General features: G+C 46.1%; 1 protein-coding gene across 2 annotated transcripts; it reads right to left on the bottom strand.

Moving 5' to 3' along the window:
• Nucleotides 1-259: 259 nt before the first annotated feature.
• Nucleotides 260-20590, bottom strand: smpd4 (sphingomyelin phosphodiesterase 4). Of its 2 annotated transcripts, XM_061215631.1 has the most exons (20): nucleotides 20432-20590; nucleotides 19783-19849; nucleotides 19459-19545; nucleotides 17749-17885; nucleotides 16399-16474; nucleotides 15722-15830; nucleotides 15572-15624; nucleotides 14853-15004; nucleotides 14156-14288; nucleotides 12804-12875; nucleotides 9826-9915; nucleotides 7379-7527; nucleotides 6689-6779; nucleotides 6429-6529; nucleotides 6124-6287; nucleotides 5313-5518; nucleotides 4452-4682; nucleotides 2782-2916; nucleotides 2418-2546; nucleotides 260-1408 (listed from the first exon to the last, which is right to left on the bottom strand). In XM_061215631.1, exons 2-20 carry the CDS (start codon nucleotides 19819-19821, stop codon nucleotides 1091-1093), a joined length of 2472 nt encoding a protein of 823 aa, XP_061071615.1. In that variant the 5' UTR covers nucleotides 19822-19849; nucleotides 20432-20590; the 3' UTR covers nucleotides 260-1090. The 2 variants fall into 2 exon arrangements, with proteins under 2 accessions (XP_061071615.1, XP_061071617.1); XM_061215633.1 differs by lacking the exon at nucleotides 9826-9915.
• Nucleotides 20591-21465: the final 875 nt, after the last annotated feature.

Below are 21465 nucleotides of genomic sequence, written 5' to 3'. Positions count from 1 at the left end.
GACCGGGCAACCTACATGAAAAAGGTTTCCTGTTGAAACGTTTTAACATTGAATTTCCTCCATGTTACCGCACATTGATTATTAATTTTTGATATTATTATTGGAGATAGTCGGCTCAGCTGCAAAATACGAGCTCTCCATGTGTTACTGAAAGCATTGTGCTACGAGCAGATGGTTCAGTCCAACATCATGACGCCTGTGATATGACATCAGCTTCCCGATATACCAAACCGTGAGAGGGTGTGATTAACGACACTCATTTAAAATACCGCTTGTTTAATGATCTTTAAATAGAGTGCTCAATTACAAACTGGCGTGAACATGCAGTGTACTTACTGCATGTTTTTTGTGGCAAGATATGTATACCTTCTGGAAGCTAGATAGCCATTGTATTTTATCTTCAGTGTTGAAGTTTCAAGCGCTGTCATTACTCTCATCCACACATTTGACATATGTCAAAAACATCAATGTGTCAAAAAAGTTAAGCTTCAAGTACCATTCCAGCAAATATTCTTAAGATTTTACTCATATTTACAGTCTTAGAGGGTAATCTCACCATATAATCTAGTGTGACATGTTAACATTCTGCCTTAGTTACTTTGGTAATTAGGAACATTGAAATCAATCTTAACTTCCAGGGTAGACTGGGGGCAAAACTATGGCCACGTTGCCCTGAAACATGTAGGCAATTTATCATCCATTTCCATCTGACATTTCCCACAATGCACCACACAAATGGTGGTACATAATCTGCCTTGCAAAAATCCCGTACACAGCTGAAATTGACGTAAGTGACATTATGGCAAATACCAACATAGCATACAGATTTTTTAGAAAGCATTCTACAGCATAGCCAAGCCTTCACCATCAATTCAAAGGGATTTACATCAGTATGAATCAAATTCATATTTGTAAGAGACATGTTCGTTCCTTGAGATAAAAATAAATTAGGAGTTTCCCCAATGTGGATGACCACAAGAATAAAACGGGGAATAAAAACGCAAAGATATGGTGAGGTTACCCTTTGAAAAAAAAAAAAAAAAAAAAACTGCCTTAAGGCAACAAGCGAAGTGGTCCCGCTTTTCCTGCGCTATTGCGTGGCCTGCTTGTCGCCCAGCGCGGTCATGCAGAGTCCGTAGAGGAGGCTGGCGACGAGGATGAGGCCGGTGCTGGAGAGCAGGCAGAAGGACAGCAGCGCCCCCAGCAGGTAGAGGAGCAGGACGCTGACCAGGGTGCGGTAGCTGGCCAGCGTGCGGAGGCTGAGCCGCGGCCTCCGCTGGCCCTCGGCGGTCCTCCTGGTCGTCGGGCTCCTCCGGGACCTCGCCGCTGGGGCTCCCGCGAAGTAGTACCGCCCCAGCCTGCCGAGGAAGTCCGTCCGCGAACACAGCGCGTCCATGTGGGCCCCGAACTGCACACACTCGCACGGTTACCAGAGTGAAGCCACTTCCCTTATAATAATAGTCATTTTGTTTATTTACTGGGTGTGACCAACAGTTGATTAGACTAAGCATGTGACATTCCCACCTGGAGCAATGCAGGGTTAAGGGCCTTGCTTAAGGGCCTTGCTCAAGGGCCCAACCACCAACCTTCCAGGTACCAGTCATGTACCTTAACCACTAACTAGCTACAGGCTGCCAACCCACCCAACTACCCACTGCCCACAGTGATGTCACCACATATGCCATACACCTTGCACCTTTTCTTTTTAGTGATGTCACCATCCTCCACAGAAAATGTATATCCTCCCTCGCCAATGTTACTACTCACCACAGACGGCTTGCATAAAAACGGACCAGGACAAAATTCAGTTGGATGGATCGAGAAGCAGTCTTTTAAATCCAGCAAAGATTGCGTTTGCCAACGCAAGTGGCAACTCTGAGTGCAGAGCCTTGTTGCTTTGCCAACGTCATACGGATTGATTTCGGATTTGGCTATTTTACACATTTAAAAAATGTTACCTATTGTTGGTTATTTGGTAGAACTTTATATGACAAATGCCATTGAGAATGTTGGTTTGTTATGACTCGATATAAATGGAACTGAATTACATATTTCATTTTGTAAAATGTCACTTCCAGTTCCAAAAAAGTACTGAACGACCTTCATTCCTGATGCATTTGGTTCTCGGAGGTTCTACTACTGTACTGTATATTCAGACAGCTCAGGAATTATTCCAGCTAATATTCATGACTGCGACCCAGATGGTTGATGGTTCATGCCCCGGTGTAGCCACAATAAGATCCGCACAGCTATTGGGCCCTTGAGCAAGGCCCTTAACCCCACATTGCTTCGGGGGAGGGGGTTGTCTCCTGCTTAGTCTAATCAACCGTAAGTTGCTTCGGAAATAACATATTATTGTATTTATTAAAGGCGGGCTCTTATAGACGAGCGGTTATAGACCCCACCCTGGAACCTACCCGCTGGTTGAGGAGCGAGGCCACTCGAAAGAGGAGGCGGACCAGCGTGGCGTTCTCGTAGCTCCGTATGGGCTGCAGCTCGGGGTCGCCCTGGTACTGGATCTCAAACCGCCGCAGCCCATTGATCATCTGAAATATCAATACAACTCATATTTATATCAAAATAATAATAATCCCAGTCTGTGAGGGTGGGGAGGGGGGTACAAACGAGAAAAACAAGAGCTACAGCACAGCTCAACAGTGGAAAGCAAGGATTCCCAGTTGCCTGTACCCGAGTTGAGACGAATAAATTCCAAAGATACAGTGAGCACCTTCACTCATTGGACAGTGGCACATTTTTGGTTATTTTGGTTTGGAGTTTCACCTGCTTGCGGCCCAGGTCTGTGAGGATCAGCCCGTTCTCCCCCTGTATGCAGTCCGGCAGCTGCCTGTCCCCGCCCAGCTCGTCCTCCGCAGACGCCAAGTTCGCCAGCAGCTGAGACACCTGGGCCACGTTCAGCTGTGAGCCGGGACAGAGACGCAGGCGTCAGGGAGGGACTGCTTAAAGGAGTACCTGGCCTTCCCATCTGAGGGGTCAGATACTGACACTAAACCCCAACGACCCGAAGGATCGGAATATCTGCCCTCTGTTCCTCTCCACCCAACCCGCAATATCTGCCCTGTGGTTCCTCTCCACCCAACCCGGAATATCTGCCCTGTGGTTCCTCTCCACCCTACCAGAATATCTGCCCTGTGGTACCACTCCACCCAACCCGGAATATCTGCCCTGTGGTTCCTCTCCACCCAACCCAGAATATCTGCCATGTGGTTCCTCTCCACCCAACCCGGAATATCTGCCCTGTGGTTCCTCTCCACCCTACCGGAATATCTGCCCTGTGGTTCCTCTCCACCCTACCGGAATATCTGCCCTGTGGTTCCTCTCCACCCTACCGGAATATCTGCCCTGTGGTACCACTCCACCCAACCCGGAATATCTGCCCTGTGGTTCCTCTCCACCCAACCCAGAATATCTGCCCTGTGGTTCCTCTCCACCCAACCCGGAATATCTGCCCTGTGGTTCCTCTCCACCCTACCGGAATATCTGCCCTGTGGTTCCTCTCCACCCTACCGGAATATCTGCCCTGTGGTTCCTCTCCACCCAACCCGGAATATCTGCCCTGTGGTTCCTCTCCACCCAATCCGGAATATCTGCCCTGTGGTTCCTCTCCACCCAACCCGGAATATCTGCCCTGTGGTTCCTCTCCACCCAACCCGGAATATCTGCCCTGTGGTTCCTCTCCACCCAACCCAGAATATCTGCCATGTGGTTCCTCTCCACCCAACCCGGAATATCTGCCCTGTGGTTCCTCTCCACCCTACCGGAATATCTGCCCTGTGGTTCCTCTCCACCCTACCGGAATATCTGCCCTGTGGTTCCTCTCCACCCTACCGGAATATCTGCCCTGTGGTACCACTCCACCCAACCCGGAATATCTGCCCTGTGGTTCCTCTCCACCCAACCCAGAATATCTGCCATGTGGTTCCTCTCCACCCAACCCGGAATATCTGCCCTGTGGTTCCTCTCCACCCTACCGGAATATCTGCCCTGTGGTTCCTCTCCACCCTACCGGAACATCTGCCCTGTGGTTCCTCTCCACCCAACCCGGAATATCTGCCCTGTGGTTCCTCTCCACCCAATCCGGAATATCTGCCCTGTGGTTCCTCTCCACCCAACCCGGAATATCTGCCCTGTGGTTCCTCTCCACCCAATCCGGAATATCTGCCCTGTGGTTCCTCTCCACCCTACCGGAACATCTGCCCTGTGGTACCTCTCCACCCTACCGGAATATCTACCCTGTGGTTCCTCTCCACCCAATCCGGAATATCTGCCCTGTGGTTCCTCTCCACCCAACCCGGAATATCTGCCCTGTGGTTCCTCTCCACCCAATCCGGAATATCTGCCCTGTGGTTCCTCTCCACCCTACCGGAATATCTGCCCTGTGGTACCTCTCCACCCTACCGGAATATCTACCCTGTGGTTCCTCTCCACCCTACCCGGAATATTTGACACAGGTAGTCCAGGGCCCGGTCCAGGAACTCGTGGGTCTTCCTCACGCATTCTCCCGTCTCGTCCGGCTCCGTCCCGGCGTAGGTGTTGTTGAGGTCCGGGGAGCCCGTGGAGAACCAGGACAGGAAGGACTGGTTGGCAGCGGCCTCAGCCGATTGGTCCGATATGCGCTTGGCCGTCTGTCGAGCCTGAGCCATTATCTGCACCAGCTTCAGCACCTGGGAACACCACACAAACAGGACACTCAGTACCGAAGGATGTTAGTATGTAGTGTATCCCACACGTGCGCCTGGGAACACCACACAAACAGGACACTCAGTACCGAAGGATGTTAGTATGTAGTGTATCCCACACGTGCGCCTGGGAACACCACACAAACAGGACACTCAGTACCGAAGGATGTTAGTATGTAGTGTATCCCACACGTGCGCCTGGGAACACCACACAAACAGGACACTCAGTACCGAAGGATGTTAGTATGTAGTGTATCCCACACGTGCGCCTGGGAACACCACACAAACAGGACACTCAGTACCGAAGGATGTTAGTATGTAGTGTATCCCACACGTGCGCCTGGGATCGCCACACAAACAGGACACGCTCAGTACCGAAGGACGTTAGCATGTAGCGTATCCCGCACGTGTGCCTGGGATCGCCACACAAACAGGATCAGCTCAGTACTGAAGGATGTTAGCATGTAGCGTATCCCGCACGTGTGCCAGGGATAGCCACACAAACAGGACCAGCTCAGTACCGCAGGATGTTAGCATGTAGCGAATCCCACACGTGTGCCAGGGATGCTTCCCTTTTTTGTGGCGTTCCAAACCAGTCAAAGGGGTTTTGCTCACCGCAATCCGCTGCTCGGGCCCGAACATCTGGGTGTACTGACAGTCCTGGCCCTCCAGGCTGTACACGTGGCTCTTCACCTTGAAGACTGCGTCCACCTCGGCGGGTTGCCGGGACGACAGGAAGCTGCCGCCGTGGGTGGGCGTGAGGAAGATTCGGGAGTGGCGGTGGTGCAGGACGTGCTCCGGCTCCAGGAACAGCTGTTCTCCTGTGGCGGGGGGGGGGGTGAGGGGTGGCGGGGGGGGGGGGGGGGGGGTGAGGGGTGGCGGTGACCTGCTGGTTAGTACTGCTGTGACAACAGTGATGGCAAAGATTGACAAATGCCATGGGGTGTCATCACTGATGATATCTTTTTATTTATTTATTTATTTATTTTTTTGCTGTGAAGGGAAAAATCCGTTTCTACCTTCACACAAGTTGATGATTAACAGCACATTGAAGCACCACCCTATTTTTGGTGCACATCACAATAGAAGATTTGAATGAACCCTGTGGGTTCATCTTTCCTTTACATTTCACTAATCCTAGTACCTTACCACTCCCCGCCGCCTGGGGACGGCCTTGCTAAAGGGCCCCACAGCTGTGCAGATCTTATCGTGGCTACACCGGGGCTTGAACCACTAACCTTCCGAGTCCCAGTCATGTGCTTTAGCCACTACGCTACAGCCCCTGGCAGGCTACCAGGCTCAACGCACAACGCACCAGAGTAACAGAACAGCTGTTGTACAAAACTCATCAAACTTGGACAATTAAACACACAGGCCAGCAGAGGGCACTGAAGAGCTGTGAATGGGAGGGCTCTGTGGCGCTTACCTTTCTGGATCATTTCCGGCAGGTTGGGCTGAGCGAAGACTTTAGCCACCCGGAAGACCATGAGCGCGTTTTTGGCGTTGACCATGTCGGTGCGGACCGCTCTGTTCAGGAAACCCTGAAACAGTTTGGTGTACAAAAGCAGGTTCTCCTGCACAAAGGAGGACCTTAAAGAGAGCACAGCCAATCACACACAGACACACAGACACACAGACTATATTAGAAGACAGATAAGTGAGCCTGCGATGACAGGAAAAGCTTTAATCACATGATAATTTGCTATAAACAGTGCACAACGTGTTCAGTACCATTTCTCTGGAACACTGCGGTTCTGACCATCTGTTTGAGGGTTGGTTTTTTCACTCGTGTAACGCCATGGCTGGATGTAGCTGAGCCACGTTTCCAAAACCTGTAGAGGACAGACAACAGCGATCACTTTCCACATCGGCAGCAGTTTCTGACAAATCCTCCTGTCCACAGCTGTCATCTTTATAATGAAACTGGAGCTCATTGGTGAGACCAGCAACCCACCAATGCGAGCTCTCCCTGTGAACATGTAGGGACTTACGGCTCTAAAGGAGGCGTCCAGTGGCCAGTGACCAAAACAGTGTTGCAGGAAGACGTAGAGCTTCTGCTGAACAAATCGCGAGATGACCACCCTGCGGGCCAAGAGCAACAAGCATAAAAAGGAGCATGAGGAATATGTTTATCTAGACTGACTGGGTGAAGAGGATGTTTATGAGGGTTTTTCCTTGGCGAAAAGTATGTTTATGCAGGTTGTTTTGGTGAAGAGTATGTTTACGCAGGTTGTTTTGTTGAAGAGTATGTTTATGCACGTTGTTTGGGTGCAGAGTATGCTTATGCAGGTTGTTTGGGTGAAGAGTATGTTTATGCAGGTTGTGTTGGTGAAGAGAATGTTTATGCAGGTTGTGTTGGTGAAGAGTATGTTTATGCACGTTGTTTGGGTGCAGAGTATGCTCACGCAGGTTGTGTTGGTGAAGAGTATGTTTATGCAGGTTGTGTTGGTGAGGAGAATGTTTAGGCAGGTTGTTTGCATGAAGAGTATGTTTACGCAGGTTGTTTGGGTGAAGATTATGCGTACGCAGGTTGTTTGCATGAAGACAATGTTTATGCAGGTTGTTTGTGGGAAGAGTATGTTTATGCAGGTTGTGTTGGTGAGGAGTATGTTCATGGAGTTTGTTTGGGTGAAGTGTGTTTATACGTGCTATGTTTGGGTGAAGACGTTGGAAACACGGACCTCTTGAACTCCTCCAGGGGGCTGGCGTGGGAGTGTGTGGAGGGTGCGGTAGAGGCCGGCTCTGGCCTCAGGCTGCTGGAGAAGGCGTGGAGGTGTTTGACGAGCAGCCGAACCACCAGCACGTGCTCCTCTGAGGGGCTGAAGAGCTCCTGCGAACCCCACCCCAGACAAGACCAGCCAATCACAATACGGCATGCAACACCCCCCCGCAAGCAAGCACCAATCGCTACGGAACCGCAATCAAACCCTCCCACCACCACAGAGGCTCCACCCCTTGATTTGCAGACTACACTTCCCATCCGTCGACCAACGCCAGTTCCCCATCCCCCCGTGTTAATCCTTGCACCAGCTCTTATGTGGGCGGCCTGTAGCGTAGTGGTTAAGGTACATGACTGGGACACACAAGGTTGGTGGCTCGATCCCCGGTGTAGCCACAATAAGACAATAAGATCCGCACAGCCGTTGGGCCCTTGAGCAAGGCCCTTAACCCTGCATTGCTCCAGGGGAGGATTGTCTCCTGCTTAGTCTAATCAACTGTACGTCGCTCTGGATAAGAGCGTCTGCCAAATGTAATGTAATATAATGTAATTATGTTTAGGTTTAGCAGCTCCCTTGTTAGGGGATGTACAGCCAGAGACTAATGTAATTCAATTAAATTAAGCCCTTCAGGTTAATTGTATATTCATACAGCAAAGCTTCACAACTTCAACACTGTGCGAGTCAGCACTTAGTTTGAGATCTTTGTTCAGGTTTCACGCCTACATGAAATCTTCATGCCTGAAATATTACAGCAGAGAGCTTTTTTTAATTTTACCACCTCACTTGCAAACCAGGCTGTGCATCGATACTGTACTTTTTCATATCACACGCACAAACGAGACACTCATTTTGACAACACAAGTAATACTGAAATTCACTTAATTCCTGAATGGCTTTCAACTACAAACATATTGTTAACCTGGAGGGCTTTGCTACAAAAATACAAATCACCAAATGGGGAATTTGATGGCAACCGGTATTGCAACTGCAGGATATTTGAGTGGTAAAGTCCAATTCAGCTACATAAGATTTTTTTATGCTTTTATAACCCTCGGGAAGAAATCGCTATTACCAGTCTCTATTATGTAGATGTATTGGGCTTTACCACCCAAATATCCAGCAGTTGCAGCGTTAGTTACTGTGAAATTGCCCAAATGCACAAACATGGGAACATAATCAAAGCGTTAACCGCTGATTGATCATTATGAAACCATGTCTCATTGAAACCATGTCTTTCAATTCCCTTTTGTTTTTAAATCTGCCCACATTGTAACCGGCAGCTACTGCTGTGTTCCTTCAGAAGTTTTGAACGAAGGGGGGGGGGGGGGGGGGGGAGTGGGGGGGAACACTTCGGAGGCTGGGAGCTGGGAAATTTGGGATCAGTATCGTCTGAAAGGTAGCAGTGCTCGCTCATGAAAAGGAATAGTAAACAACAAAATGGCTAGCATGACAACAGAAACAAAACAAACAAAAAACATGTTTGAAAACACCACTAGCAAATGAAAGGACACATGCTTTTGAAGGTTGGAAAAACAAACAGATGGTTCTTGACCCATTCAACATATTCTGCCCAAATACACGACCACATTGTCCTGCATTTCATGGTCAACCAAATCCCAGGTGTTTGAGTGAGGAACGACACTACCCACAATGCTTTGAGACTACTTTTGAGGCAATTACCTACGATATCACAAAGAATAGAATAGAACATGAGATTCCACCCCTCAAAAGTCATTCTGTAAGCCACCTTTGATCAACAAAAGATGTATTCTGTGTTTCTGAACAGTGCACACTGTTATACTGCTCAGTATATGCTACAAGCTAGAGAAAATTAAATCTTTGTGTTGCTATTAACTGCAGTGACAAAAGAAAATCAGTCATTTTGACTCGACCATTTCCTTTAGAGAACATAAGGCAAACACCTATGATCATTATTCGTGGAAATATTTCAGCAACAATTTTATGCTTTCAATGCTGTTTTTCAATGCAGCTACTGTTAGTTGAAAGGTGGAAGTTTCAATTATCCCAACCCAAGTTGAATTTATCGTACAAAACCAGCAAAACCCCGAAACATATGGTTAACACAGCCAAGCACAGTACCCTTTATTTCAATTGCTCGTTGGCACACCATACATCTTGCACGTATCAATTTGTAACACAGCGGTCCAGTTCTTACCAGCTATTTAAGGACTGAGGGAGACTCCCCCTTGTTCGGGCCGTGGTGGAAGTGCCCGCTACAGTAAACGGCACTGAGCATTCTGGGTACTGCCGTTCCTCAACTCACCGCCAACCACAGACGTCCCGGACCGACCTCAAAGCTAGCGGAGCCGTGAAAACCCGCCTCGCCCTGTACCTCGCCTGACGACAGCTCTTTTACAGGCCAAAGGAGTGAAATGAGAGGTAAGTACTTGGTACGTGTGGAGGGTCCCGTAGCCAGGCGCGACGGGAGAACTGGTGGGAGAACTGGATATACTGAGCCGATACTGCAACAGCGCCAGCTGGGACGGCCAGTCACAACACGGGAAGAGAGGTAGAGGAAGAGGGAGGGGACAAAAAGAACGCACAACACAGCGGGACGAGAGAGAGAGAGAGAGAAGAAAAAAAGGGAGGGGGGAGTGAAAATGAGGAGTAAGAAACAAGAAACAAAAGTGTATCCAGAAAGAGGACAAGATGAGGAGGAACACAAAAAACAAACAAAAAAAACATAACAACAACAACAGCGACAAAAAGAAAGACTACAGGAAGATGAACTACGGGAAGGGGAAGCCATCGCAGCTGGGGGCAGTGCAGTAGCCCGTCCCAAACCCAAGCAGTGCCGCTCATTCCGCAAACCCCGCTAATAACCCCCCGCAGCCCTGCAGGCAAAATGGGGTCCTATTTAGCAGCCTCTGGCCAAAGTGGTGATCATTTCACAAGCCTGCAGAAAGTAGCTGTCGAATAACAGGGTGACATGAAGCAAGTTTGGATTTTTAAAGAGTGCCTAGAGGTGTTCTCTGAAAAAACAACTGTATTTCACCTAAAAAGGTCCATTATCGAGAACATACAGCTAGAGCCAGAATTACATTTTCAGGATAAAAAAAAAAGGAAAACGGCTGAAGTTTCAAAACAAACACCAAGCAGTTAATGGTCTACACAAGAAAGGATTATATATTGTGAGCAAATGCTTTCTTGGGGTCTGATATTAAGTAAGAGACAATAACTGAGTCCCTCTGTACTATAGAGCTGGACTCAAAACTGCACCCCGCCCCCACCCCCACCCCCACCCCCACCCCCACCCACCCCAGAAAATCTCCATTAAGACCTGGAAACACCAACACTCACAGTAGGGGAGACGGGTTCATGGGGAACATGCCCCTCTAGATTGACTGAATTTAAAAGGAGATATTGCATCTCAAAAACATTCTCTACTCAGTGTGCTATTCTTCTGATCTTTGGCCTAACTAGTCACTAAACTGCACCTTTCTTTTCTGTTAAAGGAGTAACATGATTGGTCACCTTTCTTGGTTTTTATATGCAATTTGCACAAGCGGGCATTGCAGAAACACGATTAAAGTATTAACTAAATATGTCCATTCTTTAGTTTTGGAGAAGTAAGCGTTTAAAATGTATTGTCCTATTTCCAAATGGTTAATTGAAAATGTTCTCCTCTTAGTGCGTCACACGAGGATAACCACTCCCCTTATCCCTCCCCTATAACTCGTGACCCACAGTTTGCACCGCTGTCCTGTCCTACGGGCAAGACAAGACAAAATATTTGACTCACGTTAGGGTCACTTGAATTAGAATATTAGACTATTTCTGGTTATATTAATTTAGCTAGCAACTAGTTTGTTTTCATCAGGTGATGTTATCCATACTGAAGCTAGCTAGCTAGTTTGCTTTCATAAGGATGTTATAATTGTGCTTTTATCATAACTTGGAATGCTAGCGAGCAAAAATTATTGGATGAGTCAGCGTCCTTATCGAGCTATCGATAGTTAATATACTAAGTTAGCTAGCTTGTGAAAATTCAGTCTCCGAAGGTGAGCGTGTATCATGGAGGTAGCTATGGTAACAAACAGTAATGTGTGGAAAGTAAGGGCACAGTATGTCAATCTGTTGTCATTACCATGACCACGACAGTTTGGGTGAACTTTTATAGTGGGAAATTTAGGCTTAGAAAATACATTTAAATGACTGAATAATAAACCAATTATGCTCATTTGTTTTGTTGTTGCCTAAAGACAACTGACAAGTGTTGTCATTCAACTCCTTTAAATCACTGCATCTACACTTCGTATATACACTGCACTACTGGGGTAATGCAATGCCAAAACTAAAAATAGCAAGTATTTTAGTCTTATTTTGAGACATAAAATCTGTTTTGTGAAATAACACAAATATGTTGCTAATTTCAAGAAGTAAAATTCCCTTGTCAAGTAAATGTCAAAACAAAAGCAAAAAGATCTCATTACAAGGCGGAAAAAAAAACTTGATTAGACTGTCCTACAGACAGGTATTTGTTTCAGAGGCCTTAAATCACGTTTGCCATTTAAACATCTTGGGTCTGCAATGGCTGAGGGTGACATCATAATGGTCAGTGCTGATAACCAATCAAGCGCAGAAGCCACTAACAAAGCCCGGCCCCACCATGCTCAGCAGCCAATGAGCAAAGCGGGGGGATGAACTGGGAGGCAGGCAGAAGCTAGGGAGAGGGCGTCATGCGAGAACGGAAACACTATGGCACACTGACACAGCACAATGTCAGAGTGCGACTGCGGTGTCCTGCGAGGTCCGGCTCCGTGCCATCCACAGAGAACAGGGCCGCGCCATTTCTACTCTAAATGCACCCTTTCCCTTCACCCGAAATAAACTGTTTGCTGTGTTTCTGTCATGTGACAGTTCCATTTGATTTAATATGCAGCCTGGAGCTTAGTTGCTAAGGCATATGACTGGGACCTGAAAGGGTGGTGGTTCAAGCACCGGTGTAGTCATGATAAGATCCTTGAGCAAGGCCCTTAACTACGGGGGGGGGGGTTGTCCCCTGCTTAGTCTAATCAACGGTAAGTAGCTTTGGAATTGTCAGCTAAATAACTGTAAAGCAGTGTAATGTGTAATCTGCAGAGAGCAAAATCAAGTCCAGAAATTCTGCTACAAAACGCAGATGGAAGGAAAGAGTCAAATGTGTACACTGTGGAAAAAAATCACTCAAATTATTTATTTTTTAAATAAATCAATCTACAGTGATTAACCGACTGAAAAGTCTGAATCAAAAGACCTGAATTATAACAATGTGTGAGAGAGAGGAAGGGGGGGCAAGCCAAATCAAAGAGTCAGCCAGGCAACAGTGCTGGGGGCCAGCAGCCAAAGGTGTGTGTGGGGGGGGGGTGCAGGGGAGCAGACTTACCTTCACCTGCGGGGACTGAAGCTTTTGATACATCTCCAGTGAATAGTGGTGCAGCCACATCTCCACAAACACCTGAGAAGGAGCACACACGCACACACACACACACACAGACACACACACAAACACGTAGACACACAGACACATGCACACACAGAGGGAGACACACAAACACGCAGACACACACGCACGCACAGAGGGACACACACAAACACACACACACACATATATATATATACAAAGAGGCACATAAACACACACACAAACATAAATGCACAAATAGTGGTACAGACACACACAAATAAAAAAAAAAAAAAAAAAAAAAAAAAAAAAAAAAAAGCCTAATTAATGCAGATGAATGAGACTGGGTTGCACATTTCCACAGCATGGTTGGTTTATGTTAATCAAGTTCTCCATTTCCACACAGGCTGTCTTGCCAGCACTGCCTTCTGTCTCCGTGAAAGAATGCTAACGGTGATAGCACACCACTCGCATTAACACAAACAAACAGCAGCAGCGGGTGCTAATGAAGTAGTACCCGATACTCACGCCAGATAGCCCTGGACCTGCTGTGATCTGGCATCTCCTCTCCCTTCATCTCAGCTATTAGCACAGCTGCTGATGGAGGCTATGCTGCCATTTAGCACAAAGCCCAGACACAGCAATAGTAGCAGTGTTGAGATGACAGCTGGATTAGTCAAATTAACAAGGGAAGAAGGGCTATAATGAGCCAGCCTCGTTCAGCTCTACAGTGGGAAAGGGGTATAATGAGCCAGCCTGATTCAGCTCTACAGTGGGAAAGGGCTATAATGAGCCAGCCTGGTTCTGCTCTATAGTCAGAAAGGGCTATAATGAGCCAGCCTGGTTCAGCTCTATAGTCAGAAAGGGCTATAATGAGCCAGCCTGGTTCAGCTCTACAGTGGGCAAATGGCATAATGAGCCAGGCTGGTTCCAGCTCTACAGTGGGAAAGGGCTATAATGAGCCTTCCTGGTTCAGCTCTACAGTGGGAAAGGGCTATAATGAGCCAGCCTGGTTCAGCTCTACAGTGGGAAAGGGCTATAATCAGCCTGCCTGGTTCAGCTCTACAGTGGGAGAGGGGTATAATGAGCCAGCCTGGTTCAGCTCTACAGTCAGAAAGGGCTATAATGAGCCAGCCTCGTTCAGCTCTACAGTGGGAAAGGGCTATAATGAGCCAGCCTGGTTCTGCTCTACAGTGGCAAAGGGCTATAATGAGCCAGCCTGGTTCAGCTCTACAGTGGGAGAGGGCTATAATGAGCCAGCCTGGTTCAGCTCTACAGTGGGAAAGGGCTATAATGAGCCAGCAGGACAGAATCACATCCCTGTCCCCTCTCACCTGCAGCAGTGTCTCGGACCTCCAGATCTCCTGGGTGGCGAGGTCAGCGTTGACCGAAGGCTGATGGGTAATGTGACGTTTCAGTAAGCTGCTGCTGTGTGCACCGTACCCAGTGAACGGCATGCTGGGAGATCTGGAGAGAGGATGGCACAACAAGGCCAATCACAATTGGACACTCAATGCAGTTCATGATCAGACACCATCTGTCTCCCCCTCAATATTTTAAAGGGTTCACTCTAAATCTATTCTTGTGTTTACATGAATTAACCATTACATTCAGTGTCAAGCACCACTTTTTTTTCCACTGCTTAACGCTTTACTCTGCCATCCTGGTTATCCACATCAGCAGATACTTTCACATACTTGTGGAGATGTGCAGGTAAGTGTGTGAACATATACTAAACCTTATATTTTGTTTTAGAATGACAAGTCTAACATTTTATCACTATATACTAGTTTATAATTGCATTTGTGGATTGATCATGGATCCGTGCTCTGTGCCATCTCTTCCGATGTCTGCCTGCCCGCCTGTCTGCCCGTCTGTCTGCCCGTCTGTCTCCCTGTCTGTCTGCCCGTCTGTCTGCCCGTCTGTCTGCCCGTCTGTCTGCCCGTCTGTCTGCCCGTCTGTCTGCCCGTCTGTCTGCCCGTCTGTCTGTCCTTCCGTCTGCCTGCCCGTCTGCCTGCCCGTCTGCATCACCTGGGGGATGGGGGGGCCACGGTGCCCCTGGCATCAGAGAAGGGAGTTGGGGGCACAATGCCCTCCGTGGGCAGGAAGTACTTCAGGTACGTGTCCACCAGCACAAAGTAGGCACTGTCCGAGGAGCTGACGTGCTGCCCAGGTGGGTAACTCTACAGGTGGGGAAACGCAGTTCACTCGCCAAGGAAACTTACAGAATAGAAACGTGGATCGCTAAGGCTAGATATAGATATACTTAGTTGACCCGGTAAGTTAATTTGGCCCATCCTAGTTACTTAGGAGCAGTGGGCACCTGGGGAGCAATGTGGCCTTTGCTCAAGGGCCCAACAGCAGTGCGGATCTTATCATGGCTACACCAACCAACCACCAACCTACCAGGTGCCAGTGATGCACCTTAGCCACTACGCTACAGGATTCCCCTGGCTAAAAGGCTAAAAATTATATAGTTATATTAAAGGGATTATTTGGAAACCTCATACTTCCACTCCTCTTATTACTCGACAGCTAGCTGAGATAATCATGTAAATAGCTGCACTTCAGCCAGTGCAATTCTGCACAGCTGGTGACAAAATGTTGGAAAACTAACAGTAGCTTTCTAAAACAGCAAGTTGCCTTTTTTTGCACAACACAAAATTAGCCCTTTAAAATCCTTAATTCCTTAATCTGTTCACTAGCAGGGTAAAACGCTTATAAAACGTTTATTAAAAGCCTGCACTTACCCTCGGGGTGATGAGACTTGCGGCGAAGAAAAACATGTAATACTCAAATGGATATGGGACAAGAGTTAAGGAATCTGTGACCTGATCGAACAGAAGAGACATCTGACCAGTGGCACAAACGCTTTCCACAAAAGGGGGGTCCAAGGATACTGAGAGAGAGACTGAGGCTGGCGACACCGGAGAGAGGAAACTGGAGCTTGTTGTGAAACAGCGGGCAATCTGGGAGGACGCCTTCTTGAATGGCAGCCTTCACAGGACCCTGAGAACGAGACGCACGTAGTAGGTGATTCTAACAGCAAGTCACTGCAGCTGCGGCCATTGAAGAGCCGCAACCACTCGAGTCGTTTGCTCTGCATAAGACCATCTGCTAAACCCCACCATGTTATGGAAATGTAAGCAGACCTGTCTGTTGACAGATGTTATTCCACAATACTAAAGGCTCATCCACACCAAGAACTAGAACTATAATGACAACCATAACGATGTGAGAATCCACACAGCTGAACGATAACGTTCTGTAAATAGTCTCTCGGCTACATCATCTGCCATTTCGCATGTTAGGCCGTGTAAATTCTTTTGGATTTCGATTGGGTGTCTGTGTTTTATCGTTAATGTAGCTGGAAAAAAAAAAAAAGCTCTGAAAGTGATCCCAGCGATATCGTTGGTCGCTGTCATTGTCGTTATATTCGTGATGCGGACTCCGCCATCCACTTGAGTTAGAATGATTTTTTAAGCATTTATAGTTGTCGTTCTTTGTGCGGATGGGCCTCAAGTCTGGATGCAATAAGGTGAGAAGTTACTTGGTGTGCGAAGGGGGGGAAACTTACGGGGAGGAAGGTGACCGGAACCTCATACTTGTACTCCTCAGCCTGCAGCTTGTACACCAGCTTCATCATCGGACCGCTGGAAGACACAACAGTCAAGCCTCAACCATGCAACAACAATGGTGACCGTGTGATCTTTAGCTGAAAGCTCTCATATCGTACACCTTTCCAGTGTTGTATTTTAGATTCTGATATCCATAACAATGTATGTTTGTACTGTATTAAGTACCAAAAACAATCTCTATCCTGTTTTACGTCTCCATTCTCTTGTGCCACTCACTCACCTTTACCAAGAACAGACTGTTTTAGTAATGTGTCTTTAAGGCTCATTGATATCAGGGAACAGTCTCTGTGCGGAGCTTGGATTTGTTCCGGCTACAAGATGCTGAAGTCAATGAGCGTATCTTTGTGATGTCATAACTTCACTGAACTCAAAATGGCTCATTTAAATGTGAATTTTTTGTGGGGACGTATTTGGGGATTGATATTTTCAATGTTTTTATAGCACCTTCAACTCCTTCATAATCCACATTGCAAAGGAAATGTCATTTTCCACAATATGGGACCTTTAAACTGAGACAGCACTGTGAGCTTCCAGCTTTCATTGACATGGGTGATTACTTGACTGGCAATACACATTTCCAGTAATTCAATCTTGCCTAGCAGAAAGGCAAGAGCCGTGCCTGGAAACGGTTCAAAACAAGCTTTTATCTCAAAGAGCGGTCACGTGGGCTAGCTTACGCCAGGGAAAATGCTCTGTGACACCTGTCAGCAGGTCTGCTCTACTCGAGTACTCAAGCAAATGCAAGGGCAAATCCAACCATAATGCAAAAAGTACTGTTACTTCAGTCGGTTTGTGTTCATTTTTTCAATTATTTTGGTGGGACTATGTTTAAAAAGGTGATTCCTACACGTTTACCCAATATGGATGTAAAACGCCAGAAAACCCTCAAATGAAAGCCTGCACTTTAACCACATAGTGACTGTTTTCTTGTAACTGTTTGTTCGTTCGAGTGCAGAGCGAATACAACAAAAACATGCTTCACTGTCCAAGTACTTACGCGCTGCACTCTCATAAACAAGCCCCAATACTGAAAATCAGGTTTCACTTACCTGTGTAATCAATTCAAGAACAACATTCCCCCAAATTCAAGGACCCATAAAACTGTACAATAGGCTACATCATCAGTGCAGTGCAGACCATCCATATCTCCAAATATTCCTGATTCAGCAAACAGCCTGAAATATTTTAGTAAAATGTGAAATCTAATCCAGGGCCAATTTCTATGAGAATCGTGCATGAAACAGACATAACTTTAAAAGGACATTTTTAACACTTTGGGCTGGGCTCACCTGGGGTCCAGGAACTCCAGGGCGATGGTGAATTCGTTCAGGCGGGCCTGGAGTTGGCGTAGGTTCCAGCCCAGGATAACACCATCCAGGCTGCCGAAGATAGTCTCCACCAGCCAGGGGAAGATCAAGTGGAGCTCCTAACAATGACAATTAACATCAGAAACATCTCACAGCGCTTTACAGCAAACTGAGAGGAGCCTGCCTAAACCTCCACCAATCCTGAGGGTTGTACCAAACATTTTTTTCTTTTTATTTATTGTGATCGGCTTTGAATTAATTCATGATTGAAAATAACAAATATATTTCCCACCCCACCTGACCCCCCCTCCCCACCTGGCAGTCACATCTTGCCCCACTGCCTTTGGTGAATTTCTCTAAGTTTGAGTCATATCGCATACATATACGCATACACACATACATGTAAACAGTACGTATCATAGTCTTGTCAGGTCAGGTTAATATTTAATCTGTTGAAGTAACTCAAAATGTTTTGGGTGGCTTTTAGGCAGGTTTCTGTTGTTCCGTTTTTGGCCTTGTGAATTCATGCGATTGATAATTCGAGCATGACAATAAAATAAGCCAGCCTGTACCACAGATTTTAAAAGGGAAAGCTGCCAATCTCATCCATCAGCTCCTATTCTGCGTTAACCTAGCCGTACAAGAGGCCCGGGAAGTTCGAATTTCTAGTCACAGGAGTCTACTGTCGCTGTCAGAAAAGCCGGAAAAAGCATTCAATTTCAAGACACTGAGCATGTGTGATGGCAAACAACTGCGAGATAAATAGCTTTTTTTCTCTGCTTTAATGCTATATTTCACCCAAATAAATTGTAAAACGCCAGAATCCATTTTGTACCTAACAATCTAGGCTACCCAAGGACTCGTGCGAACGCAACAAGGATTAAAAAATTACAGATCAACAGCTCATTGTAAGAAACTTTCCCATAGGGACCATTTATAAAAAATAAATTAAAAAAACAGTGTATAAGCAGATTTAAGAGTGGAGCAATTTAGCCTCCATGTTGGACCTCTCTCCATTGTTACTCTCTTGTACTACGTTTGGAACAATCCTACATTAAACTGTCTTTAGCAACATCTGTGGTCACAACAGTTCATTTTCATAATCAAAAACGAAGCTACATCCACAAAAACACAGCTGGCCTTGTTTGCATGGGAGACTGTCAGCAATGGTCATTTTGATTGCCAAGTTTTAGTGTTCGAGCCATCACCCTCAACAAATAAGGGAGCTAAGGTTAGGTAAGGATTTAAAAAATGTGTCGGTAGCCTACAATTTAAGTACATACGCTCACTTACACTATTTTTTCACAACTCTCCCAACGTAAGAAAAAGTGCATTAGGAACCAATGTTAGACCACGCATGCATCATCAAATTTGAATACATGGCAGAAATGTCACACCTGATACCACCATTTGAGAACTGCATATAGAGGACCAATCTATTGAATCAATATTGCCATTGTGAAACAGTATAATGTTTTTATTTCAATACATTACAGATTGACACTTTAAAGAGACAGAGTTCACTTTTTTATATTTCATCCACCCATATGTCATAGGACCCTACACCCACACAACCAAAGTGAAGTCCTCACTCACTCTCTCTCACTCTCCACACAGACAGACACGCACACACACACAGACACACACACAGACACACCCCACGGCTGAATGAAATAGATGAGGGCTACTCACCTTTGCAGGGTAGTCATCGATCACCTTCACAAGCTCCTGACATCTTTGGAGGAGAGGCTTGGTCACAGAATCAGCTTTCAGATTGGCCTGAGGAAACGCACACAACCTCATTCTTAGTCTCAACACCAAACTGAATCAAACATGGTGATGTCAGCACTAAGCATGAACATACATGGGCACTCGTTAAAATGTTAACTAGCCTGACATGGACAAGGTAACGTTAGAGGGAAAAGCAGTTCAACTGAACGTGATTGGGTGACGTATGTTGGGGAGGCGCATGACAAGCAAAAATGTACTTCATAACAAACTTTGGCGCACACTAACCAACAGAAAACTCGGCTGTTGCATGATCGGGGCGGCCATTTCCACTGGACTGTTCTTAGTGTAGATCCTAAACGAGGCAAGTCACAAATCAGGATCTACACACCTGCAACACAAGCTAATCAGAGTAGATATTCACAACAAATGTTCCTAACATTTTTCACTTAAAGCTAGCTGTTCTATTCTATTCTAAGTTAGCCAGGCATTGGCCAATATCAAACCCGCTAGCTAACATATTCAGGTTATAACACATCGTTTGCAAACTTGCAAACTAACTAGTGTAGTTATGTGATTCCAGCTAATAAGCGAATACAATATGACGGCTAACATCAGCTCGTTTGCTAGCGATGTAGCTAGCTAGCTACACTACAGTAGCTAGCATGTTTACTAATGCATCTAGCCAAGTATGACAATACAATATATTTCCTTGAGGTTAACAATACGCGACATATTGCAAGATAACACACTAATCAGCGATTCAATGTCAGATGCCTTTATTAAGTAAAGTTACTTGGCTAAACATTTCGACATATCGGTAACGTTACTCAATGCCACAACATGAGGCTCGCTGGCCTGGTAGCTTGGTAGCTAACTATCTTTACTTTCTTACAGTAGCTAGCAAATAGCTAACCGGTTAACCTTTTTGGTTTACCTGGTACAGCAATGACACAATCACGCGCGAGTTAGTTAGATAACAGGTTATCCATTTGGCCCGCTGACAGTATCCACAGCAGCACCAAATGCTAAACGTTTTAACTATCTTAACTTCTCTCCTGCGCCTGGCCGCTTCTCTCAGTTCCAATCTACCGCGTTTCCGTCAGAGTGTAGCTGCACGCAACACATGACGTCACTTGAAAAGTGCACCATCACCGGACACCACAAATATCGAAAATATTTGTAGCTAACATTACCTTTTGTAGAAAGGAAGACGAAACAATTACTCACATTTTTTTTTTACCTGTGTGAAAGTATCCACATTCTGGAACAAGATGGCAGGATATATTTTTGGTCATCTAAACACGAGATACTCTTTTACTATTAAATACATTCTAATTTATTCCGAAAATTGAAAACCCAAGATAATATGTAGTTAATTTCTTTTTAATTTCATTATGGCGAAGTTGTATATCCATACTTAAAAGTTTGCACAATCTTCCCCCGACCTACAGCCTTACCTGTTAAAGGTTGAAATGTTTTTAAATCCTTGAAACGTGTTAAAAAAGATAAGAAAAACTACTATACTATACTAACATTATAAAGTTACTTTCGTTGTCGACATCTCATCGACCTACATATTTTTCTCAACACACTGTTCAGTGGCTGGGTGTACGAGCACACATACTTATATATTGATCGTATGCGCTGCTGTTGTTAGATTAGTTGTTAGCACTCATGGAGCACTTTACTATGAAAATGTTTAATGTACTTATTCGTGCGATTATCTAACCAGCCAATTGTGTGGCAGCAGTGCAATGCATTCAATCATGTAGATACGGGTCAGAAGCTTCAGTTAATGATCACATCAACCATCAGAATGGGGAAAGAATGTGATGTAAGTGACTTTGACCGTGGAATGACTGTTGGTGGCAGACAGGGTGGTTTGAGCCTACTGTAATTTGCGATACCCGTACAGTCAGAGATTTTTGGATACAATAATATTCCCTACCTAACGCAATGAATTGTGTT

The sequence above is a fragment of the Conger conger genome, chromosome 12 (assembly GCF_963514075.1).
Source record: "Conger conger chromosome 12, fConCon1.1, whole genome shotgun sequence".
Taxonomy (NCBI): Eukaryota; Metazoa; Chordata; class Actinopteri; order Anguilliformes; family Congridae; genus Conger; species Conger conger.
Note: the sequence above shows the minus strand (reverse complement) of the source record. Positions and strands in the feature narration are given on the sequence as shown.